This window comes from Notothenia rossii, assembly GCF_949606895.1.
Source record: "Notothenia rossii genome assembly, chromosome: 7".
Lineage (NCBI taxonomy): Eukaryota > Metazoa > Chordata > Actinopteri > Perciformes > Nototheniidae > Notothenia > Notothenia rossii.
Window position 1 is genome coordinate 12740159 of NC_136905.1, and position 26498 is coordinate 12766656.

General features: G+C 41.2%; 1 protein-coding gene across 9 annotated transcripts; it reads left to right on the forward strand.

The window, feature by feature from the left end:
- Positions 1-313: 313 nt before the first annotated feature.
- Positions 314-26498, forward strand: phldb3 (pleckstrin homology-like domain, family B, member 3). 9 transcript variants are annotated; one of them, XM_079694576.1, is made up of 17 exons: positions 314-839; positions 2013-2154; positions 8328-8442; positions 9431-9579; positions 9793-9903; positions 10545-10682; positions 10948-11076; positions 12941-13123; positions 16602-16700; positions 18264-18365; positions 18649-18739; positions 20850-21099; positions 23364-23445; positions 23826-23969; positions 24521-24743; positions 25005-25090; positions 25708-26498. In XM_079694576.1, exons 3-17 carry the CDS (start codon positions 8409-8411, stop codon positions 25840-25842), a joined length of 1956 nt encoding a protein of 651 aa, XP_079550702.1. In that variant the 5' UTR covers positions 314-839; positions 2013-2154; positions 8328-8408; the 3' UTR covers positions 25843-26498. The 9 variants fall into 9 exon arrangements, with proteins under 9 accessions (XP_079550702.1, XP_079550700.1, XP_079550701.1 ...); XM_079694574.1 differs by having other exon boundaries at positions 315-839; positions 16590-16700; XM_079694578.1 differs by having other exon boundaries at positions 316-839; positions 2013-2168; positions 8328-8421; positions 16590-16700.

The following is a 26498-nucleotide window of genomic DNA, read 5'->3' on the forward strand; positions in this document are numbered from 1 at the left end:
TACGATCACCCTTTCCTAATTCTGTTGTTATTTTATGTTTGTTTTTTACCCCACATTGTATTTTTTATACTTAAACCATGTACAATTGCCCTTCCTACTCCAGTTGTTGTTATCTCAGGATTGGACCAAATGACTTTTGTCCTCCAAACCATGTTAAAAATAAATATAAATGATGCAACTGACCTTGACCCTCAATCCCCCCTTACTATATCACTTTAATATTAAAATCCTCCCATGCGAGCTTCTCATGATAAGTATTTAAGTGGCCTTTTACTTCAATGCGAACTGGCATTACGCCTGGTCTGGATGAGTCTTTAGCTGAGCCACTCCACAATGAGAAAGCCCCGTCAGTTCCCAGAATAGAAATCCCATTTGGGTGCAGGACTTGAACGGGACTGTTTGTCTGTGCAGCAGGGACCCGGCGGTGCAGTCTGCTCATGGGGCTTTTCATTTATGCCTACAACACAAAACAGTTTTATTAGCCGGCCCCCGCCTCCGTCGTCGCCCTCCTCCGATTGCTCACTTCATTCTCACCTGTTGACGCCGGCAGCAGCTCAAACTGCTCTGTCATTATTTCCTGGGAGGGATTACAACCAGGTGAAGATTTGTTTTAAAAGAGCAGAAAAGGGGGAGATAACGTGGCTGTCAACTCAAGTCGGTGAGCTACAGTAAACCCAACGCGAGCCTAACTTGTGTGTCGGAAAGTGAAAGCGCTTAAAAGTTTGCTGAAGTGACGTTTCGGTACTTTTTCGAGTCTCATTTTTTTAAATTTCCCTCCGGCTTTGTTATGATTTGGAGGTTCGACAGCTCGTGGTGTTAAACTGGAGCACGTTTCCCAGGTAAGTGCTGTTGTTTACTTTAATGTCTGTTTTTATAAAGTCAGCAAAAAGGACTTCTCCAAACATCTTACACAAAGCCATTGTAGTTCCTGTTGTAAATGACTTCCCATACGAGGTGCTCAAATAGTAGACATTGTTGTGATCCTTACATGGGAAAGTTTGGAGTCCCTCTGTTGTAGACTCCATCATATCTTCTTTTAATTCCCTATGTCCCCAATAGGATTTAATACAACTTCCTGGTGTTAAATGCAATCAAAAGCAAAACTACCTTCTTGTTTGAAACTTATCATTTGGATGTTTTTGCAAAAAAACTCAATTGATTCAAACTCAATTATGATATGTCCTGCCCTCTGGCCTAAACAGAGCCCTGATTAATTAATATCATCCATTCCTTATCTGTGGAAATGTCCACAGTAACTTTCTCTGGACTGCAGCTGGACTGCTGTTTTTTTTGTCAAACATTGTCCCATCCCATGACAATAACTTTCAGCTTTCATAATTACCCTTTTGTTTACAATGACCCTGAGATAACTCGCCTTTAATCCCTCCATCAGCACACACAGGGTAAACAGAGTGGGTGGGAGTGTGGGTTCAGGGAGGATTGTGAGGGGAGATTGAATTGTGTTGGGAGGGTTTGCTGTCTGGAAAGCTCTGCCTTTAATTAGTGTCCATCTTACACACACACACACACACACACACACACACACACACACACACACACACACACACACACACACACACACACACACACACACACACACACACACACACACACACACACACACACACACACACACACACACACACACACACACACACACACACACACACACACACACACACACTGACAAACTCAAACATATGGATGTACACGTTCACTTGTGATCCAACATACAGACACACAAAAGCCAATGAACTTACCAGCAGACATGTACAGGCAGAAATGGCAATTTCTGTCAATGATTACTCTCTATCACACATGCATGCACGTCTGCGCACACACACACACACACACACACACACACACACACACACACACACACACACACACACACACACACACACACACACACACACACACACACACACCCACCTTGGGACAAATCTGTGTCTGAGCCCTACATCCCAGCCTGTCATTAATGGATCACTCTTTTATTGCATCACAATTCCCAGGGATTTTCTCAGGCCAAAGGAATCTGTCAGTGCAGTTGAACCAGTCCTGATGCCAGGATTTACACCCACCCACAGTAGCAGTATTTGAAGTGCTGAGAGATTTTCTTACAACATACCCTCATTTCTGCACTTCATATGCTTTGTAAGTTGGTGAAAGTGAGTTTTCTTGCACAGTTTTTTATTATTCTTTTCCCCTGTGTTCTTCATCTAGTTTCCTACAGCTTACCTGCTGATGTTGTTGCTTATTATTTAAGAAGATCAATTGTTGAAATCTTGGCAAAAGCTGTTGATTTGCACTGTTTAGTTCAACATGTTTAAACCAAAATGTGACTCGTCATTAGCCCAGAGAATCCAAGAACTCTACTGGAATCTAGCAGTGATTCATGTTTTTTATTTATTTGATTTGATGGTACTTAATTTGAATCCTAAATTATTTCCAATTGACATTTTATTCAAGCAAAGTTCTAATACGGCTGCTAAAGTGAAGGTGGGCCTGTTGTTGTACAATAAAAACAGTTTACATCCGGCTAAACATGGAGTTAAAAAAATATGAATAATAATAATAAAAAGTGGGTATTGTGTTGCGACGGTTGCGACTAATGTTACCTTTTCCAAACAATGCCAAGCCATTTCCACTAGTGGAGCTTGAGCACATTACATTATACATTAATACAACTAATGATTGCAGAAAAATCTTTAACACCTAAAGCGGGAAATGTTGATGTTCATTCCAACTTAAGCTCATCAGCTAATTTTCCAGAGGAATGTTAAACAATACGAAATAAAAGTGAATATGTATGGTATTTCTTGCATGTGCGAGTTGAGTTTAACTAGCTGCGTTACTGGTTTTGTTTCTTATGCGTAGCATTCCAAGTGTCAGGTCCGCTTTGTCTCTTTTCTCCTTTCGGTGACAGCTGGGTGAAAGCCAAAACTCGCTCCTCTCACCTGCCTTTCCGGCTCACACTGCTTGTTCTATGACGACAGCTTCCTGGTCCTCGGCGGCGAGCCAGAAGGAGCCACACGAGCAGGTCCAGAGGTCGCTGTAGTCCACAGCACTTGATTTGTCAAATGACAGCATGCTCTTTGCTCTAGTGTAGGAGCAGGTCCATACAAATATCATGACATGTAACACATAAAGAGGCATAGCTGTATAGCCATTATTTCCCACTTTAAATAGAACAGCAGAAAGCAATATGTTTCTGTGACTCAAAGCAAAATATTTTGAAACCTAACCATATTCTTCTAAAATGAGAGAGAGAAGTTATCCGTTGTCCTTTGTTTAGAGCATAATGTTAAGCAGGACCAGAGCAACAAAGTGTAAACAAAGGGACCCTAGTGTCTCAATTTTGACACAAATAATAAATAAATGATTTATGTTGCCTGGAATCGTTGTGTGCATAACACACTGGTGTCAATGTTTTGATAGCAGGCCGCCTATTGAAAAAAAGGAGTTGTTTTAAAGGCTGGAGATTTAGTTCTGTTTGATTAAAACCACAGCCTGTAATTGTGACCAATACAAATAATATGTGACTTCCTTGTTCTCAAGGCCTAATAGCTGGTTTTGGTCTTATGCCTTCTGGAGATGAGACTGCATTTTGTCATCTGGCTTATACATGCCCCTCTGGTCTCTGTCGTGACTCAGTGTTAGAGGCAATGCAGCACTCATACAGAACAGTACAATGCAGTGTATGTTGTGTTGAGCATGACTGATTTCACAATTTACTAATCCTCTGAAAATATTTGACTCTAAACTTCCCTTGGGAGGAGGTTAAAGTACAGTTTTACATTTTTAATATTTTATTTGTTCACCTTTCAAAAGTCTACAACTGGAAAAGGGTTTGTTTTTGGCCGGTGTAATATTTTGTTATAACTGCACTGCTTTGACAAAGTTACAGACAGACATTTCAGATTATAAATTCACTTTCTATATTACATCTCTGTTAACTTTTATGTTGTGTAATCCATATAGAAGACAGTATCAGTTTCACGAGATGAAAAGTTGCAAATAAAGTTAAAGTAATAAAACAAAATGTAGTGGAGTTTAATGACAGGATCAATCTTTCTATTTTGAGCCAAAAACATTTTTTTTTTTCATTAAACCCCCCCCCCCCCCCCCCCCCCCCTTCTGTTTACACTACAGTGCACTAACCTACAGTTTAGACCCTGACCCTGTTACAGCTTGGTCTCTCTGTGTCACTCTCTTGCAAACTGACTGCATAATTCAATTCTACAACAGAGATCTATTCAAATGTAATAAATTATAAGTTTAGTGAGCAATTTGAGTGAATTAAGAGAGGATTGACCTCCATGCCTGGCCTCTGTGGATTAATTGAACATTGTGCACAGCCCCCCTCTGAACAGAGCAGTGTTGCTCACATGCTCAGGCTGTAGGCGGCATTCCCTTCCTCACCTAGCAGGCCACCGTCACAGCTCTTTTGTCCTGTGTGTTGCTGGTGGAATATAGCTGTTGTCACTGTTGGCTTTATGGTTATGTGTAAACAATGCTTAGCTCCACTATTCCTTTCAGCCACTCACAAATGAGGGGTCCTGACAGGCAGTCATTTCAGAATGCTACTGTGTGTTTCTTCATCATTTGGGAATTACAGTATACAATATGTTTTCAGTTTCAGAAACACAGTAGGCAATCTTTAGATATGTGAGTAAGTCTAGGCCTAACATAAAACAATGTTGCTAAGACAGTCGTACAGCTGTACAAAGGGAAACTACAAACAAATGACACTCCACCAGCGAACACTTGTTGTAATAATAATAATAATAATACATGTTATTTATATTGCGCTTTTCCTGGTGCTCAAAACGCTTAGATGTGTACATTTATCTTCAGTGGCTCTGCAGGACGAAGTTGGGTTGTAGCGGCTCAAGGCGTCATTAGCAGCGAAAAGCACAACACACCTCAATCTCCTGCCTTAAAGGTTCGCAGTAAGATCATACACTGTGTATTTGTGTGAACACTGTCTCTGTACAAAATGGGATCTCTGCAGTTAAAGAGACCCAGATGAGTCAGCAGTATTGAAAAGTGTGCATAATTGACGTGAAGGTCTTGATTGTTCTTACTGGATTCACTAACACATGTAGCTTATTGAAGGACTATTATCTGGGTCATTTAATTTGTCTGAAACCTAGTGAAAGAGAGAGATTTTGCTGATTTGAGCACGTAGTGAGACAATTTGACATAAGAATCATTCTGCTGTGTTGTTGAACATGCTTGACTCTCTCACTGGTCTCACTGGTCTCACTGTGTGTTCATGAGTCAGCTGTTGCTGGTTATTGCTGATCTACGTTTGATAATTATCATTGCAGACTGATACAAGAGTCCTGAAGTCCTCCGGGTTTCACTTTGAGAGTTTAGGGTTATATCTTGTGTTACCTCTGGGAACTCATTATATAACACATACACATAAACAAACACATGCCCACTCTGTTCACTCCCTGTCTGCTATCTTATCCTCCAGAGGCGCACCCTCCCAGCATTAAAGACTGATTATTTTGGGCACAAAAGTCTGTTTTGTTCTTTGATCTGACTTGAGCTGAACTTTTCCCTCTTATTTTTGTATTCAGTCGTTACTTTTATCACTGTCTCCTACTGTCTCGCTATCTCTTGTTTTGCCAGTGCAATGTGTTTGTTTAGCCTGTTTTCTGGTGCATTTGACCACTTTGTTAACATGAAAGCATGGACTTCACTCCTGAATGCCTCTCTCTTTCGGCCCCCCAGTGTTGTATCTGAGTGGACTTTAGCTGGAGGTCAGAAAGCATGCGCTTGCCCTGATGTTTGTTTTGTGTGAAGCTCTGTCGGCTTTGTTTTCCCAGATATTGACAGCTTTTACTGGAAAGCAGACTAGAATCATTTTGTTGCAGGACAAATAGTGTATTCATGTACAGTCTTGATGCCAGAGAAAGGCTTTACAATTGGGATTGCCAAAAATGGAAATTTCCTCCGATTTGGTAGTTGGATAATAATTATAGTCAAAATGAATATACCACATTTTACATCGAACCTAAGTTAAAGACTTTGTTCATTTTGAAAAAACATTGAATGTATGTCTGCACAAAATAACAGTATACATAAAAAGAGTGTTCTCTGCAATTAGGTGGAAATGTTTTGTGTATATCGGATTCAGCAATTGGTCAAAAATAAAAAGATTGGACTGTTAGCAAAGTCTAATATCATTCATCCATAATATATAAATAAATAAATGCATTTTATTTATGGGCGCCTTTCAAAGCTCTCAAGGACACCTTACAGAGCATAATTAAAAACAAGCAACAAAGAAGATCACACAGTAATACAAGACTTAAAAACAACAATCAGTTTCGAAAAATTATTAAGAAATTGAATATGCCAGTTTAAAAAGGTGTGTTTTCAGGCTGGATTTGAAGGTTGAGAGTGAGTCCATATTGCGGATGCCTTGTGGGAGAGAGTTCCAGAGACGGGGGGCAGAGTGGCTGAAGGCTCTTGACCCCATGGTGGTCAGGTGGGCAGAAGGTACAGTGAGTTGGAAGGCAGAGGAGGATCGGAGGGCACGAGAGGGAGTGTAGGTGTGAAGGAGTTCAGAGAGATATGGAGGTGCAAGAGTGTGAAGGGCCTTGAAGGTGAGGAGCAATACTTTAAAATCTATGTGGTATTTAACGGGGAGCCAATGGAGTTGTTGGAGAACCGGAGTGATATGATTAATGGAAGGAGTTCTGGTAATGATACGGGCGGCTGAGTTTTGGACCAGTTGGAGCTTACGCAGGGATTTGTGAGGAAGACCAGAGAGGATGGAGTTGCAATAATCAATACGGGATGTAACGAGGGCGTTGATGAGGATGGCGGTGCTGTTGGGTGTAAGTGATGGGCGGAGGCGGTTAATATTGCGGAGGTGGAAGTAGGCAGATCCAGTGATGTTGTTGATGTGTGCAATGATAAGGTGCTGTCAAGGATGACACCCATACTCTTAACTTGGGGGGAGGGTGGGACTGTGGAGTTGTCAATAGTGAGGAATAATTTGTCAGTTTTGGCCAAAGTGGACTTGGAGCCAACTAAGAGAAACTCAGTTGTATCACTGTTTAGTTTTAAAGAGTTGGATGAGAACCAGGATTTGATTTCCAGTAAGTGGGGGGAGAGTGGAAGTGGGTTTGGTGGAGAAATAGAGCTGGGTGTCATCCGCGTAGCAGTGAAATTGGATTGCGTATTTTCTGAAGATATGGCAGAGAGGTAGAAGGTAGATGATAAATAGGAGGGGGCCCAAGACAGAACCCTGAGGAACACCAGTGAAGACTGGATGGAACTGTGATTTGAAGTGTTTGAGTTGGACAAAGTGAGTACGGAGAGGAAAGATCTAAACCAGGTGAGTGATGTGCCAGTGATACCAATGGAAGATAATCTGTCAAGGAGGATTTGGTGTGAGATTGTGTCAAAGGCTGCAGTCAGGTCATATAATAGTGTTGCGCCCATGAAATACCAGTACAGAAACCGTGAATATTATTTGACATTTGACCGCTGAAGTGTTCGGCCTTCTGCCAGTTCAACTTCATTAACATGTGTGTGTTTGACTGTAAAGTCATTAAAAAACATTTTATTTTGGTCGTTTCTATCAGTGAAGCTTGAATTTTGCATTTATAAAAACTGTTTATCGGAGTATTTGCTCTTTTTGCTGCTTTTGAAATTTGGGGGTTGCGTTTTTCTTTCTCACAGTTAAAACTGATATTGTGATATACCATGAATGACTGTCGTTCCATAAATAGTCATATAACTGCAGTATTATAAACGGTATATAATAAAATGCTATAGGTGCACATTTCACCTTCCAAGTCCAAGTTTATGCATATTAAGGATCAACCGGTAAAGAGTTGGAATCACCTCTTTTTTGAAAAGTAATTTTTGAGCCAGAGAGGGAATTTATTAGAGGTTTATAGCGTTGAGACGGAAGGGAGGTCATCGCCTTAATGTTCTGCCGGCTCAGGATTCGAACCAGCTTACTAGGCAGCGATTTACGCTCTAACCACTGAGCTATCCAACGGCCTGGAATCACATCTTTGAAATATCCTCATGATAAGAAATATTTATATTATTCTTTAGTGAACATTATTGTATTCTTTATCCGCATCTATAAAACTGCATGTTGCATATTTGCTGTATCACCAGGAACATGACACTGGCCTTTGACATTTAACACTCCACTTCCTGCTGTTTTTCTCTTTCCTCTCTCTCTGTCCATGCCTCCCCCTTCTCCAATCTCTCTCTCGATGTGTCTCAGTGTGTCAGTCGTTGTTTGGAAACCCTCACTCACATCTCTGCTGTATATTTATGTCTAGGCTTCCACTTCGCCTGCATTCCCTGCAGCCTAATAAGGTCTGGATCCAAGGAGAGAGGGAGGGCACAGAGGGCGAGGGGAGATGGTGGGAAAAGGTTGGACAATAGGCATCAAAAGTATGTTCCCACAAGCTGGTTTTAGCCTGTGCATGTGTGCATTTTTCCGCTGGTTTTGTGTACAGAGAGACCACACAGTAGAGGATTAAGGATAATAAAGGTCTTTAGGTTGACATATTCCCAAAAGTTGGGAAGCACTTTGATGTAGAACAATGTAAACATTATACAATGATATTTTCTCTTGTAAATGGACATGCATGTTAAATACAGAACAAAAAAGTATGACATTAAAGTACTTCAAAGACTATTCTTATTTGCTCCAACATATGTGAAACTCCTTGTAGTTTTTCATTAATTGTTCCATTCATAAACCGTCTCGTTGCTCCTGGTGCACATCAAAAGCCTCCCAACTGTCATTTATCACTCTATTGTCCACACACAGCAGAGTCCCTTGGAGGGACCCTGAAACATCGCCACACCCTGAACCTTCCCCTCTCTTTCACTATTGTTTCCTCTACTATAAGGTGTTTACTCCATCAGTGACAGGTTTCTGGATCAGGTGGTGCATTTCTGTGTTTTAAAGTCCTCACGAAGTACTACTCAGCTGCTCGATTATGGCAAAAATCATAATCTCGATTATTTGGGTCAATAATTGATATCACAATTATTACTATATATATATATTTACTTTGAAAACATCCATTTATTGAACAAAAAATGTTTGAACAGTATGTTTTTAACAGTTGATTACCCTGAACGTTAAGTATAATTCAACTGAAAAACCAATACAAAAAATTATTTCTTTAAATAAAAATAAAAAATCGTTTTATTTCGATGATGTTATTTTCATAATCGTTGCAAGCCAAAATCGTAATTGCGATTTAAAATACGATTTAATTGAGCAGCCCTATCAGCTGTGAAATCCCCTACTGAGACCTGTCATCTGATCCCTGATACACCTTCAACCGTGCAGCAGATTAGATTACCACAATATTCACAAAAGTGAGTAGCTCTCATGAACTGCCCTCCCCCCTTGTCTTCTCTTTAGAAATGCCCCAACATAGCATGGAGAGCACCAGGAGCCCGTGGCAGCGGGGGCCGCGGCCGCCGTGGATCACCAGAGTGGCTGAGGGCCACAGCCCCGCCTCCTCGGGGGCGGAGTCAGACACAGAGAGCAGCAGCACGGAGAGTGAGAGGGTAAGTGAGTGAAAGGTTGTTGATGAAGGTGATCTGCTCCTTTAATGTTGTAACAATGAGGGGAGTATGAAAGCCCCCTCTAGATCCTGCTTGTCAAAAGAAAGAATGCTTTAGAACAATGAACCACGCCACATTACTAGACCCAACCGTTTACTGTTGTAAAGCCTCCATGTTGACACTTTCATACTTTGTTTCCCCCCCCCCCCATGCCAGTCTTGCGTCAACAAACTGGAGCTGGGCTCACTGAGGGTTCTGCCGTCGTCCTCAATGCTCCGACAGCGAATCACAGAGATCGACCAACAGAAGGAGGAACTAAAGATTGAAGTGAGCATCTAACATCATTGTTGCCCAATTAAATACAGGCACCAACACATCTATGTTTCTCATCCTATTCATATATCAAACTGAAACAATTGGATAATTTGTCAAAAGTGTTATCATTAAAGCATTTTAAGAAATCCTGAAATGGAACAGCCAAGTAGCTTACTTTTGCTACTTTAACCAAAAAGAATGTGGTTAATGACACTACTTTGGCATTGAGTTGTCTTTGTCTCTAATGTGTAATGTTTTGTGGGCAGTTGGTTGGGCAAAAAAGCAATGTAAAGATCTGTCCTTGGGCTTGGCTTGCCTCTATTTGTTGCTACTTTTTACACTTTTACAATCGAGGAATCTCTGAGAACATAGTCCGCTGATGAATAAATATATAATCATCATACATTTCAGTCCTAAAACAAATTAAACAAAATGTAAAGGGTTCTAGTGCAAACAATTGCTGCATCAAATAACCAACCGAAACTGAGTGTTAAAGGAAACTCTAAAATAATTTCGATGGTGTTGACTTGGAGATCTAAATGTGCAGACTTCAGCAAAACTCCGACACAGTCACGGTAAAGGAATGCATATCTGTGACTTGCTCAAGCCGTGGTCAATATGATTCAGCTCAGCGGCGTCTCCTGCCCTTTCAGCTGCAGCTGGAGATCGCTCTGCTGCAGGGAGAGCTGCAGACGGAGAACTCTCAGCTGCACAGACACACACAGAAGCTGCAGGCTCTAGAGCAGGAGGTCCGACGGAAGGGGAAGCACCGAAAAACCGACAGACAAAAGGTATCATGCAATACAGCTAAAAAAAACATATTTCATTGGTCACAAACTTGTATGTGTTTTGTGATTTTGTGATGTTTTACCTCCTGGTTGTGTCGTGGTTCACATGTGTGGGCTCAGTAATGATCTGCAGAACAAACTCTTGTAAACATTGTTGTGAAATTGACTTGTTATTGTGTTGATTTCTTCTCTTTTGAAATATGTTTTTGTTCTGCTTTGAAAAGTTGAGGTGATGACTTTACTCCTGCTTCACTGCCCTTCCCTGTAGGAGCGAGAGAGTCTGGAGGAGGAAAGACGGAGGGTGAAAGAGCTGAAGGGGAGATTCGAGGAGAAGGAGAAACTGATCCCCAGTCAGCCAGAGAGCCAGAGAGAACTGCTCACACTGCAGCTGAAGCAGGTCAGTGGCTGCAGCCTCTCCATCTATGAAGAAACAAAAAAAAAGGCGACATTGTGTCATGTTCATAAACCTGTTGAGACTAACCCCTTTTGGACTTGCACCCCTTAATGCTTATGAAATGTGAATATATATTATATATATATATATATATATATATATATATATATATATATATATATACACATATACATATATACATACTGTATATACATATAGTTTGAAAAAAATAAGCCTGGTGACTTTTTACGTAAAATTCACAACAGCGATTTCTTAAAAAAGCTCAAAAAGGTTTTCATTTATGGAACCTTTTTATTATCACTGCCCTTCTGTCTCTGTGCATTCAATCTTGCTAATCATGTTTATAAGTGAATAACACCCAATACATGATGTTGTTAGCAGCTTTCCAATTGATATGTACTAAACAACACTGAAACTGATCCTGGTTAGTCCACGCCAGTGTGTCTCAGATGCAGGTTGTGTAAGCATCAGTTTGGATTCCTACACATAATGGTGTGTGTGGTTTCACAAAGTGTGATTGTTCAGTACCTGTTCAACCTGCCGTGTCAATGTTTCCAACACTTAGACGCACGCACGCACGCACGCACGCACGCACGCACGCACGCACGCACGCACGCACACACACACACGCACATTACTTTATGTTGTGACATGACAGATTTATTTGGAAAGATGCTTTAGAAACTGGTTGGTCACAAATACCCCACAGAAAAAAACCTCATGCGTGCACGCAGGACTTACTGTACAGTAAGTACACACTGCGCAGGAAGAAGAGCAGGTGTTTTGGTTATGAGGTAATGAATATGCACATGTTTTTACTTTCACCAGCACTTGCACTTTTATCTAATGAACATGGTTTGAGTCACTTTGGTAATGCAGCCTTAAAACCAGTGCTTTTATGGACAATGTGACAAAGTAGTTTTCTGATAAATACAATTTGAAGTCAACAAAGATGTCTTCTATAACAGTCTCAAGTGAACAGATATAACAGACTATATAACAGACTCATTTGTCGTTAAATAAAAAATGGTAGTATAAAAGCAAGTATAAATGTTATATATTTTCTTCCTTCCATAAACTTAGTATAACCCTAATAATATCATTTTCTGAAGCAATTTACTTTTTTTTTAATATAAGAAAATAAAGGAACCAGCTTCACAAATGGAAGTCTAGCACATTGGAAATGGCACTGCTTTATGACAAAACCCTTAAACATTATGAATTGACTTTAGCTTGAACTAAAGTCTGTCTTTAAGGTAAACAAGCTATTCACAGATTAGTTTGAAGAGAGGTTAAATGACAAAGAACAAGTAATATCTGAAGTGTTGTTCCTTAAAGGTAGGGTAGGTAAGAATGGAGAAACCAGCTCGAGTGCGCTAGAATTTGAAAGTTCGCAGCCGAAAAAAATCTGCCCCTTCCTTCAGACTTCCTTACAGAGCCCCTCCTCCAACACACACAAACGCGCACATGACCAATGAGGGCACGAGATAAGTTTGTGCACAGATGGAAGGCTGACAGGCAGGTAGGCCATCCAGTTACTTTAGCCGGGCCGGCTCAGGTGATTGGTCGTGCTTTTTACAGCGCCACGGCTTCCACAGATGAAATGTTTTTATGTATTCATTGTCAAAGCATTTAAGATATTCATTGCTATCGGGATGTTAAGAGCATTCCATGGAATATAACAAAAAGTGTTTCTGAAGTGAATTACCTACCCCACCTTTAATATCTGAGTGCTGTTTATCAGCTATCAGAGTTTTATTGTGATATTTGTTAGCATAAAAAAAAAAGATATAAATGTAAACAACGGCTGAGTTGTATTTGACTCGATCATTCATCTTGATTGCAGGAGAGAGAGGCGATGGAAGCGGCGGTCCGGGCGTTTGAGGACTGGGAGTTTAGTGTTCTGGAGAAGGAGAGCGGACTTGATGAGGATGATGCGAGCACGGTTGATGAAGATGGGGAGGAAGAGAGTGAAGGGGAGATGGATAAGGAAATCCTACGTCAGCAGCATGCGATCAACAGTGGACAGGTAAACAGCAACGTTTTGTCGAAGGAATTTTTCTCAGAGAATTTCACAACTGCCCCTGACGTGTTATACGTGTTTACAGCTTATCTGTGTGTGTCATGTGCTTCATGTCAGTGTTACCCCCACTGGCTGACATGGGATTAACCTTCACACACAGTACTCTTAATACAGAGTTGTGACATTAGACTTCTGCACAGAGCAGGTGGACAAACAAACAACACCACACAATCTAATCAGTCTAACACAGTAGCCCGGCAGAGACGTCTACATTTGTCAAATATGACAACGCTGGAACTCAAAGTCCATTTGAATGCACGCCAACACGGGAAGGTGATGCCTAGAACAACTACTCGTATATCTTACTACAATTTACTTCATATTTTAGGGGTTTATCATTCATTTATCATGATTTTCTTCATTGAGTTCTGATAGTTTTCTCATATTTATTGATTATGTTTGTGTCATCAGTGTTGGTAGAGAAATAGATCACAAAAACATATTCATATCAGTTTAAACGATGCACTACTTAGAATACACAGTTTGTTCACTTTCACTTTAATGCTGTTGCTACTACAAACATTGGCATCACGATTGTGTGAGACATATGATACACAATCCTTTACTTTACCAAGTTGGCTTTCTTGTTTTCCTTTTTTAACCAAACAACGGTTTTCCAGTATCCTCCAATTATGAGCATCTGAAATTAATCCTCTCTCTTCAGAGTCAAAATAAGGAGTGCTCAGAGCAGAAAGGGAACTGTAAAGCCACAAATCTGAGCTCCTCCTAAAATAATCACAGAGTTGTTTGCATTAATCAGCAAAGCTATAAATCTGCAGATTCTATTTTTTGCACTCCAGCTCGGTGGAAATCATCATTATTGGCTGATTTGCTCCAAAGGCCTCCCTACCACTTTCAAGCAGTGTGCACATGCACTGTCCTCAAGTCACAGTCCATGGTTGTCATTGCAGGTTAAGACTTGTCCTCCTTACTCTCCATCCCGTTAAATCGTAACACGAGCGTGAACCTTTACCTCACTCTCACCAGCATCACACTGACGCTGTCGCATGACTCCAGACAGCAAACTTAATTACATCAGAGGCCACCCTGAGAGAGAAATCCAAGGAGCAGGAAGGAAAGCGGAGCAGTGACAACGGCGCTGAAGACCGAGAGATCAAATGCATGAGGGGATTTGGAAACATTTTTAAGCATGGCTATATTGTTCTGGCTTAAATGATATTCAGGATCATCTGTGTTCAACATTGGGATCATGGCTATTTGTTTCAAGAATGCAATAGCTGTATCGCACTTAGAATTGGCAGGATCATTTTCAAGTTGATTTTAAATGTTGAAATGAAGAGAAAGATTGGATGAAATAAATGTGTATTCCCAAACAGAGATGAAATACAAAACAATAATAGACAATAACAACAATAGTTCCCCCAGATCATGCACTCAAATATTCCAAAGCCTTCACCTTAAACTTTCAACCTGTTGCTGTGCAGCAGTGTGTATACAAATGGCCTGTGATTGGCCAGACAGTTTTGAATAGACCAGGCTTGATTGTAAACCCCACAATAGTAAATCTAAATGAAAAGAGACAACGTACCACACAAGGAATCTGATTTACTTTGGAAGCCAAGATGATGATTGTCATTGTCAAACACTTTGTGATGGGGAGAGTCAACAAAAGGAGCAAATTGGGAGACAAAACTATTCAGGTTTCGGATTTCCACGATCATTTGAAGAGGCCTGAAACATTTTGGCACTTGCGTGAGATATCCTAAATGTATAACTGCAGTGAGGCGCCAACTGTTGAGTTTTCAATCTCTAATTAAATGACTGAGACATGCTCTTTCCAACGGTGCTTCCGACTTTCTTAAATGTGAAGGTGAATAGGAAACAATCTGTTGTTTCTTTGACAGCTTCATTAGTCTTACGCACTATAAAGGGACTCAAATTCTACAGCCACGCTGTGAGGGTGTACTTTAACACAGGGGTGTGTTGAGCTAAATGCTAACACCAACATGCAGACATGCTACCAATAATGATGGCAACATGCTGATGTTTAGCTGGTATGATATCTACTTTGTTTACTGTCTTAACAATGTTCATATTGCTAACATTTGCTAGTTAGCACAAAACACAAATTACAGCTGATGATGGCGCTTTATCTAAAGTCAGAAGATTACTAAAGTCTTTGCAAACAATCCTGAGGGATATATGATTGTTAGAAAACATTTTTTTACATCTTCCCATAGCTGTCATATCTCTTGCAACCACATATTTCCATGTTGTATTCACAATGTTATGAAAGTTGAGTCCACAGTTCAAAGGGATTCATCCTCAGGTGACCATGAACCATCAATTTCATAGCATGGGCTATGAATGATAAAAGAAGGTTAATTGACACATTTTATATTGCCATTTTGTCGTTTAATGAGTACATTATTTTTGGGGAATTTCCTCATTGCAAAAATATTTCTGAAACCTCCACTATTTCCAAATGTGTCAAAGATAGAAAGTGAAGGCAGCTGTAAAATCTTTTTGACGTTAGATCTTTGTTTACATTCTGACAGAAAGTTTCAAAATGGCTGTTGTTCCATTCCCAAGTCAGATTCCACAAGAACACATGAATACAGACAATAGATTAGATTGTGATGATGATAATATATAATAAATTGTTCCTCAATTAGCTGAAGTATGTGAGAGGAGGAGAAGAGGGGGATTGTGTGAGAGAGACGGTGGTTGACTCAGCTGCAAATGACAGCTCATCCTTACACCCTCTGCCTCTCTGCCTGTCTGCCTGTCTGCCTGTCTGCCTGTCTGCCTGTCTGTCTGTCTGTCTGCCTGTCTGCCTGTCTGCCTGTCTGTCTGTCTGTCTGTCTGTCTGTCTGTCTGTCTGTCTGTCTGTCTGTCTGTCTGTCTGTCTGTCTGTCTGTCTGTCTGTCTGTCTGTCTGTCTGTCTGTCTGTCTGTCTGTCTGTCTGTCTGTCTGCCTGCCTGCCTGCCTGTCTGTCTGTCTGTCTGTCTGTCTGTCTGTCTGTCTGTCTGTCTGTCTGTCTGTCTGTCTGTCTGTCTGTCTGTCTGTCTGTCTGTCTGTCTGTCTGCCTGCCTGTCTCTCACTGTGTCACACTTGCTGCCCTAATGTCCTGATTTAAAAACGACCCATCATTTATTTTGTTCCACCCTCACTCCTGCTGTCATGTGTTCCTCTCCTGCCTCTCATTAACTTGCAAATGTGTGATTTGCATTGTGTCTCGGCTCAGGTAAAAAATCAGCTCGGCTCGGGGCTCGGCGTTTGCTCTCAAAACAGAATCCATGTTTACACACCATTAAACCTTAACATCATGAAAAGAAGAACTACACTGGGGGCCAGCCAGATGTATCAGATACAGCACACGCCAATTGTTTTGAGGAGGAGAAACCATGTGGCTGTCCACACTGATGGGAAGTATGCTGTTAATTTTCAGGAGCGTGTGCAGCAGTTACAGAGACAACTGAAGGAGATGGAGAGGGAGAAGGAGAGGGACATGAACGCCTTGAGGAAAGAGAGGAGAGACCTCGTCCACACAAATCAAACGGTAAGAGAGATATATGATATTATGGACTATTACCAACCACCATTACTACATCTGAGAGTTCATTCATTCTGTCCTCTGTTCTTTTACTTGATTGGAAAAAGCATTTGAATTTTGCTAAAAGAAGGAAAGATGGCAACTGTGTAACAAATCAAACCCTATTTCCTCCCTAGTTTGCCATTTTCTTTTGAATTTCCAAATCTGAAGTATAGCATTCAAACACATGTTGACCTTACAAGTGAATAGTGGTTTTGTTTGAACATAGATTGTTAAATGAACTGTTAAGTGAGTCCACACCTCCTACATCAGTTTCTCTGCAAAATGGTTCAGAAGTGTCAATATTAGCACAAACAGTCATTTGTGTGGTAAAGGATTTAAAAAGTGATTTTTAGTTGTACAGCTTTAGTATCCACAGTTACCGTATTTACTATGATTAGAGGAAGTTGGTTTTATGTGTATATTTGATATCATGTTACTGTGGAAAGACCACCCTGCCATGTTTTATCAGTGTGTTATGAATATGCGTGATTTACTCGGTCACTAATTAAACGGAGCTGTGCCTTTATCACACCGCCAGTGGTTTGTCTTTTGACTTAGGACAGCACCAGTTAAAATGAGGAGGAGTGGAGATCTAGTCGAGGAAAAAGCAAATCAGACATGGAAAGAGAGAAACAGAGGGAGGGAGCAAGAGGGAGTTGAGAGAGGGAGGGAAGGAAAGGGATAGAGGGAGGAGTAAGCATTGTGAGGGAGGGTGCTGCTTTTGTGAATGTGTGTGGACATGTGAGTGTGTGTGTGTGTGGATGTGTGACAGGGAGAGAAGGCAAGCTGGGAGAAGTTCCGCATCATTTTAACAAGCGGTAAGCCAAAGACACTCAAATTGATCCTCGTGGCTGACAGGCGTTTGAATTGTGTTGGTCAGAACTGCCTTAATGTGTTAAGTTCATCTGGAAGAGAGAAGGGGAACAGCTGGAGGGAGGATACAAGGGAGTGGCAAAGGAGGAGAGAGGGCAAGACGGTGTCATGACCAAGTGACTACAATATGACCGTGAGCAGGATGTGCTTTACTTCTGACATGTGGGGATAATGCTCCGAGCTTGTTGTGTCCTACAGAAAAGAACTTGTGTAGTAGATAGTTTAAGGGAATTTAATCTGATGGGATATCATAGTTGTAAGAAGACGCAGATGTTGAAGAAAAAGATATCCGAGGATCAGTTGCACAAATCTTCCCTGTCTGCACATTGCCCACCGTGGGCATGTACGGGTGTAGAGTAGTGAAAGAGACAGATAAGAGTTAAACAGTTGACTGCATGTGGCGGCTGAATTACTCATGTGTTTGAGTCAAGCAGGGTGGGAGGGAAAGATAGTGAGGCAATGATAATTTTGTTACACTCATTACGATCCCTCTCGGAAGTGGACTTTTCATTTTCATCCAGATGTGGTATGTCGAACGCAAATCAGTGTTTGCCATCTTCCCTGCCCCTTCGGTTTATTTAAAACTGTTTCGCTTTTAGTTGTCATCACTGATACGTTGCTACATTTAAAACTCAATATATTCTGGTCCTACAGGTTCTCAAAGAGAAGAAGCCTCCCACCGATTGGTCGGACATCACCGGCTCAGCCCCCTGCATGATGTCACTTTCCCCTCTGGTGATTCACAAACCTCCTCAGGTATGTCACCATGGAAACAGCATGTGTGTACTACTGACAGCATGTGTTTACAACTAACGTTTGGTTTCAGTAAGTGCCTTTTTTATTTCCTCAACAAAGCTGTCAATCATTAGTCATTAAACGTCTATGACAATTTCCCAGGAACTTTAAAGAAAAGGTTTTGTATGGTCACACCAGCTGTCAAAAACGAAGAGATTTTAATGTTACAGAATGCCATAAAAACATCAACATTTTAAAGTCTTCTCATCGCTTCAGCTCACATTCTTTTTATTTAATTTTGAAGGAACAAAGCAAAGAGTCTGCCAGTTTGCCTAGAAGACGGAGCTCGCATCGCAACAACAACAGACTCAACGACAGACCGCAGTCCGTACAGGGTGAGCTATACCATCCCCCTTTTTCTATTTTCTATTGTGCTCTTTAATTGCTAACACTGAGGGCACCATGTTATAGAACAATACCCACTCTCTCTGCACTCTCATTTTGTCTGACTGTTTGTTCAGTTCCCTCCCTTTTAGTCAAATCAAAGGTGTGTCGGTTGCGTCGACAGGTTGTTATTACGTTGGTAGAAAACAGGATTTTCCTGTATAGGCTGGATGAGCCACAGAAGAGCCTACAGGACTGTCTCAGAAAATTAGAATATTGTGATAAAGTTCTTTATTTTCTGTAATGCAATTTAAAAAAAAAACAAAAATGTCATACATTCTGGATTCATTACAAATCAACTGAAATATTGCAAGCCTTTTATTATTTTAATATTGCTGATTATGGCATACAGCTTAAGAAAACTCAAATATCCTATCTCTAAATATTAGAATATCATGAAAAAGTATACTAGTAGGGTGTTCAACGAATCACTTGAATCGTCTAATTAACTCGAAACACCTGCAAGGGTTTCCTGAGCCTTGAAAAACACTCAGCTTGGTTCAGTAAACTAAATCACAAGTATGGGGAAGACTGCTGATCTGACTGCTGTCCAGAGGACCGTCATTGACACCCTCCATCAGGAGGGTAAGACACAAAAAGAAATTTCTCAAAGAGCAAGCTGTTCACAGAGTGCAGTTTCAAAGCACATCCACAAAAAGTCTGTTGGAAGGGGGAAATGTGGCAGGAAACGCTGCACAACCAAGAGAGATGACCGCAGCCTTAACAGCATTGTGAAGAAGAGTCGCTTCCAGAATTTGGGGGAGCTTCAAAGACAGTGGACTGAAGCTGGAGTCCAGGTATCAAAAGTCACTGTTCACAGACGTGTCCGGGAAATGGGCTACAATAGCCGTATTCCCATGGTCAAGCCACTTCTGAACCCAAGACAACGGAAGAGGCGTCTGACTTGGGCTAAGGAAAAGAAGCACTGGACAGTTGCACAGTGGTCCAAAGTCCTCTTTTCAGACGAAAGCAAGTTTTGTATTTCATTTGGAAGTCAAGGCGCCAGAGTCTGGAGAAAGGCTGGAGAGGAGCAAAATCCAAGTTGCTTGAAATCCAGTGTGAAGTTCCCACAGTCAGCGATGGTTTGGGGAGCCATGTCAGCTGCTGGTGTTGGTCCACTGTGTTTCATCAAGCCCAGAGTAAATGCAGCTGTGTACCAAGAGATTTTAGAGCACTACATGCTTCCGTCTGCTGAAAAGCTCTATGGAGATGAGGAATTCATTTTCCAGCATGATCTGGCACCTGCCCACAGTGCCAAAACCACCAGTAACTGGTGTAGGCCTACTGACCATGGCATTACTGTCCTCGATTGGCCTGCAAATTCCCCTGACCTGAACCCCATAGAGAATATGTGGGGTATTGTGAAGAAGAAGCTGAAAGACACCAGACCCAACAATGCTAATGAGCTAAAGGCCGCTATTGAAGCATCCTGGGCATCCATAACACCTCAGCAATGCCACAGGCTGATTGCCTCCATGCCACGCCGCATTGATGCAGTAATCCGTGCAAAAGGATTCCCAACCAAGTACTGAGTGCATTAATGGACATTTTCAAATGTTTGATTGTGTTTTGCTGTTATAAATCTTTTTTTTTACTTGGTCTGAGGAACTATTCTAATTTTTAGAGATAGGATATTTGAGTTTTCTTAAGCTGTATGCCATAATCAGCAATATTAAAATAATAAAAGGCTTGCAATATTTCAGTTGATTTGTAATGAATCCAGAATGTATGACATTTTTGTTTTTTTAATTGCATTACAGAAAATAAAGAACTTTATCACAATATTCTAATTTTCTGAGACAGTCCTGTATATACTTGATCTCCAGTAGTATTATTTTTTTACACACACACCTATCAGTCTCCAAATCCAGGTAGCCTGATCTACAAGGTCATGTCAAGTCTTGCCAGGTGTCCTTCTCCTACATTATACATTCTTGAAAGCTGTAACTTAAATGTCTTGATCTAATGTACAGCATGACCCACCACCCCCATTTTTCTCTCATGCCACATATTATATAAAGTTATTCTCACTGAACAATGCACGTCTCTTCCCTCTCTCAGGGTTGGTGAGGATGCTTCCAGACAGCCAGTCCCCGGGGGCTTTTACATCCCCCATCCCCTCCCATAGGCTCAGCAACGGGCACAGCAGCGGGCACAGACCTGGGAGCAGCAGCGGGCACAGCAGCGGGCACAGCAGCGGGCACAGCAGCGGGCCCAGCAGCGGGCACAGCAGTGGGCACAGACCTGGGAGCTGCAACGGAGGCGGGTTCCTCACACCTTGCAACAGCACAACGAGCTCCCGCGCTGCCAGGTCAGATACTATCCTGCTTGTGTGATGAGCACTGAGAAATTAAGAAGGCTGTATGTACTTCTTAAGCATTTACATGAAACAGTAGGGGCTTTTTAGTTGTGTATGAGAAAAAAACTAACTGAGGAGTATCCCTTCTTATGAAAGGTGCCGTTAAGAAAAAAAAAAGAAGATCATTCCAGATATTTTTGGTTGTTTTGGCAAGTACTCAACAAAGTTATTGTTTATGTGTAGGAGCATGTTGACAAGGCTATTACAAAGTTTAATAAGCAGGGAATACGCTGACCGTTTCACCAGATTTTCTAAAGCACTTTATCTGGAAGTAATACTGAATAACTTGGTGTCTTTCCTGCACTCTTTACACATTCCCAGATCTTATCTTGGGACGTACTGTACAGTGTTATAATGACGGATAGGAATGATGGCGGAAACTACACTTTTTTAGATTAATTACAATAAGTGTTTAAAGAAAGTTAAAGGTCCCATGACATGGCAATTTCTACTAATCATAAATGCATCGTTGAGGTCTACTAGAATAGATTTACATTGCGCAATTTTCCAAACTCACATTGGTTTCTCATACAGCGTCTCTGTATAGTATGTGTATTCACTCTCTGTCCTAAACGGCTTGTTGGAGCTCCTGCCCCCCCCCCCCCCCCCCCCCCCCCCCCCCCCCTCCCTGTGAGCCCGGTGTGCTCTGATTGGTCAACTCGCCCACTCTGTTCTGATGAGTCTACCACCGTTACAGCGGAACATCAGTGATTATGTGTTACAATGTCGTTGGCAACCAGGTAATGACACCAGTAATGACAAACAGAGGAGAATGCTGCGTGGGGTCTGGGTGCCGCGAGGAGCGGACAGTGTGAGCTGGATTACTGGTGTGGTTTCCTGGCTGCTGCGTGGGGTCGGCGAGACACAGCGAAACTGTGTGTGTGTGTGTGTGTGTGTGTGTGTGTGTGTGTGTGTGTGTGTGTGTGTGTGTGTGTGTGTGTGTGTGTGTGTGTGTGTGTGTGTGTGTGTGTGTGTGTGTGTGTGTGTGTGTGTGTGTGTGTGTGTGTGTGTGTGTGTGTGTGTGTGTGTGTGTGTGTGTGTGTGTGTGTGTGTGTGTGTGTGTGTGTGTGTGTGTGTGTGTGTGTGTGTGTGTGTGTGTGTGTGGGGTCTTTTCTGTGTTAGAGTTTTACTCGCTACAGGGTGTACTTTGAGGGTTTGTGACTGCAGACCGTTTACATGCAGAAAAAGCTCCATAACACACAAGGTGGGGGTAATAACCGGAAAAGCATGACATGTCACCTTTAAGCGTTTTGGCACAGGAACAAATATTATCAATAACTTAACCAGGACTTTGATCGGACACTCGGAGTGGGGCTGTCTATATACAAAACGAACACACTTCAGCAGCAACAGTTGTTGTTGTAGTGTGATGTGTTGAGAAGGGTGTAAAGCCAGTTGCAGTTCAGTTTGCTCGTTAGTTGGATTATCATGCTATTTAATTTATCATGATTACAAAAAACACAGTTGCATTTGTCAGACATGAACATAACTTACTTTAAACACAAATAGGTGTGTTCTTTCCCAGGCTCCATGGACCTGCCACAAAAAAAGGCTTTCTTCTTTAAACTCAACTCAAGTTTATTAAACCTATCTATTCAGAGAATGCATTTTATAATAAACACAGCATACGTTTGCACAGCAGTATAAGATGAGGCCAGGTGTACATTTGTATCACTTCAAACAATGTAACAGATGATCGATTGATCCTATGTTGAACAGTTCATATTAAGATATATACAGGTACATGTTTTGCACTATGAATGAGAAGATACTCTTTCTAAGTTCTTTGCAGTGTGATGAAATACTGTCAAAACTTAAACACATGATTTGGACTCTTGCATCTATGTTAGTTGTCTCATGTTGCATTAAAATGTCACATTTTCATGATTTACAAGTGAAATTAATTAACTTCTGGATTGGGATTCAACCTAATTGAAGCTGTTTTTTTTGTTTAAATGTTGCCTACATTGTACGGTGTCTGTTACTGATTCACAATTCGTTGTGGTTAGTGTTATACCATCTCTTTTTGGTTGAATGAAACTCATTTTGGACTGATCTCATTGGCCTGTTTCTATTTTAAGAGAAGGATGGAAAGGATCTTTTTATTTTGAGGACTCTTCTTTGCATTTATGGGTTGTTTGTATCATAACTTTTACTGTATTTGGCCGACGCAGCTGTTGTGATATCTTTGATTAATCCTCCTCTTCCTCTCACAGCCCGTCTCTGTTGGACCTAGTTGAGATCGAGAAGAAACTGAGGGAAGCCAGGAAAGAGAGAGAGAGGCTGCTCAGAGAGAGGGTGAGTCACCTGCCGTGAGAAACGCTCGCTGACACCTCTAATCACCCGCGACACACGGCATTAGGCACGGCTGTCTGGTCCCTGACGCCCACTCAGCTCGCACATGAGGGTCCAAGAGGAAAAGCCAGCAGATGTCTGGATGTTTGTGATGCATGTTTACAGCATTGGAGAAGTCCAAGACTGAGGAATGTGTAGCCATATGATTGTGGGTTTATGTAGAGTATGAAAGTAGCAACTTTCAGTGGCACATATTGAATTAAAGTTTCTTTTTTGAATGCACGTGTCAAGAAGTCCATCGTAAATACTACTCTGTTAAAGAGTATCATCATTGTGTTATTTATTTTTGGGCTAAAAATTCAGTTATACATGTGTGCACCCAGGAAGAACGACGGCTGTTGTTGTTGGAGGAGAGAGGACAGAAAGAGCTAAAGTCTCCGAAAACAGAGCCCACAGAACTTACAGAGCCAGAGAACCAAAAACGTCTCGAGCCGGAAATTAAGGAGCAGCCAGAGGCCATCTCAGAGGTATGTATGAAATGACAAGCATCAGGTCGTGTGAAACATATTATTAACATTTGTATTCTGAGCAATGATCTGTGAGAAATACAATTATCAAATCTATGCAGCAGATCCAAAGATAGTCTTGTTTAGTCTATGCATTGAATTGATGATTTTTTGAGTAAATAAAACCCTAATATATATACATATATATCAAAAAGGGAAAACACTGGTCTGAAGATGTTAGAGGACAAAGAAAACACAGTGAAACACAAGACATGCAACAACAAATAATAATACAAAACTGAAATTCCATTGTAGTTTAATACAAATAAACACAGAAAAAACTATGAGTTTGAACTTTCAACCCTTAGCAAGAGTTAGACATCATAAATATTACATTTCTCAGATTTGTACACAGAACAGTATATTGCTTATATAACCATCATGAGTACAGGGTGTGGGACCAGGTCAATAAAAGCAGACACACATTTAAATACATGTACAAGAAAAGTGCAGCCCATTTTTTTCTTTCAGGCCAAATGCACATGTGAGAAAACTTTTATTTCTGATGGCAGAAGGCCCTCCAGCAGCTCAGCCTGCCCCTCTTCCTCTCTCCGAACTTTGACCTCCGGGCCCATGTGGAGTCTCTGGGTCATGGAGTGAGTGGCAGCACGGACCTGCGCCTGACACCGCGACGCTGCGCCGGCTTCCTGACCAAACGAGGGGGGAGGGTGAAGACCTGGAAGAAGAGATGGTTCCTGTTTGACATGGACCACAGACGACTAGCCTACTATACAGGTTAGGCCGGCTGGGGCAGTGGAGAGTGTGCACATAATGACTGATTGTTTGAATAAATGCACTAGATGTCCAACATGCTGTCAAATAATATTTCATATATAACATCACTTTTCAGTCTTTATCCAACACTTATTATGCTGTACATTGTATTGTGTTTTTGCTCAAATTGTTTACTTTGAAAGAGAACAACTTGAAAGCATTTTTTAAAAATATAAGTTTGTTGTCACCCCATTTTCCCCACGTTTCTTCTGTTTTCTGCAGACTGTGATGAGAGGAAGCTAAAGGGAGTAATCTACTTCCAGGCCATAGAAGAAGTTTACCTTGACCATCTACGAACAGCCAATTCTGTGAGTAGTTATACACCGTCGCACCAGCTGACTCAGAAAGATCTGTTAAAGTTTGTGGCTTAGGGCTTGTAAAAAATCTCTGGTCTTTGATTCTGTAAAGAAAATGTGGCTCAGTCATGACTTGCAAAAAAACATATGAATACGACGTCTGTAATTTCCCCCATTCAAATAAATGTTTCAAGCCCATCCAATATATCTAAAAACCTATGTATACAAGTAGGATATAGAATTATAAAAAGACACATTGAAGTGTTGGTTGACAGTATTACACATCTATTTATCATAATCTTCTTTCCTCGTCTTCTCAAACCAAATAAAAACGCTATACTGTAGTTGAATATCTGCTATAGTAAGTTCTTAAAAAAAGTTTGTAGCTGCATTTAATTTAACAGACAAAGAATCCATTCAAACTGAAGCACCCGGTTGTTCTGCTTCTGGGAAAGGTTATGACGGACTTAGAACAGTTATTTAAAAGTTATTTATTTTTAGTAACTTGGGGTTTCACATGGAAAAATGCTAAATCTCTATGTTAAGGTACGCCTTGTTAAAAGTCAAAATACTTGTTCTTCACCCTGATTTATGACTAACCTGATTTCGGTCTGTTTCTGTCTCTTCAGTCTCCACGGCCCAGCCTGACATTCTGCGTGAAGACGTATGACCGTCTTTTCTTTCTGGTGGCCTCCAATCCGGTATCCATGCGGATTTGGATGGATGTCATCGTCACAGCAACAGACGAGCACAGCCGTTATTGACCTCCTTCATACTTGACTATGAAACCCTTGAGTGATTATTGAGTGGACAATGCACTGAGTGTGTCTCCTGTTTGTTGAGATCCACCCCAGCAGCTGATTCTGTACCTGGACTCATGACTCTGTGGATAAAGCGTGACACGAGGAGGTGTACTGGCTCCAGATGTTGAACAGATGTGTATAAATGCAGTGGGGGAAACTGTTACTTGATGCTTGAGTGGCGGCTGAGGTTCAACGCTGAACCAGCTGCAAGCCTTCAGCAGTTTAACACATCAGCCTGCAGCTGGGAGTCTGTTACTGCCAGGTTTCTCTTTGAGCCTGAGCTCCCTCTGCTGGTCTGAGCGAAGCATTACAGCACAGGTGTACACTTAAACTACAACAGGGTGTGAACACAATACTAGCAGCACCTGTCGATATAACGCAATTTAATATAACAATGCAACCATTGTATTAGACTGTGTGCTACGTCACTATTTCTGTCTAGTCTTGGATTATTTTATATGGTCAGGTGTTTCCTCAAATATGTCCATATGCTGTATATTTTTCAGAAATTACATTTTTATGAATTAAGTTATTTGGAAGTGTATATGGGTTTGATATGCAAACAAATGAAGGCATGCACTGTTATGAATGCACTATTAAATGTTTATTCATACAAA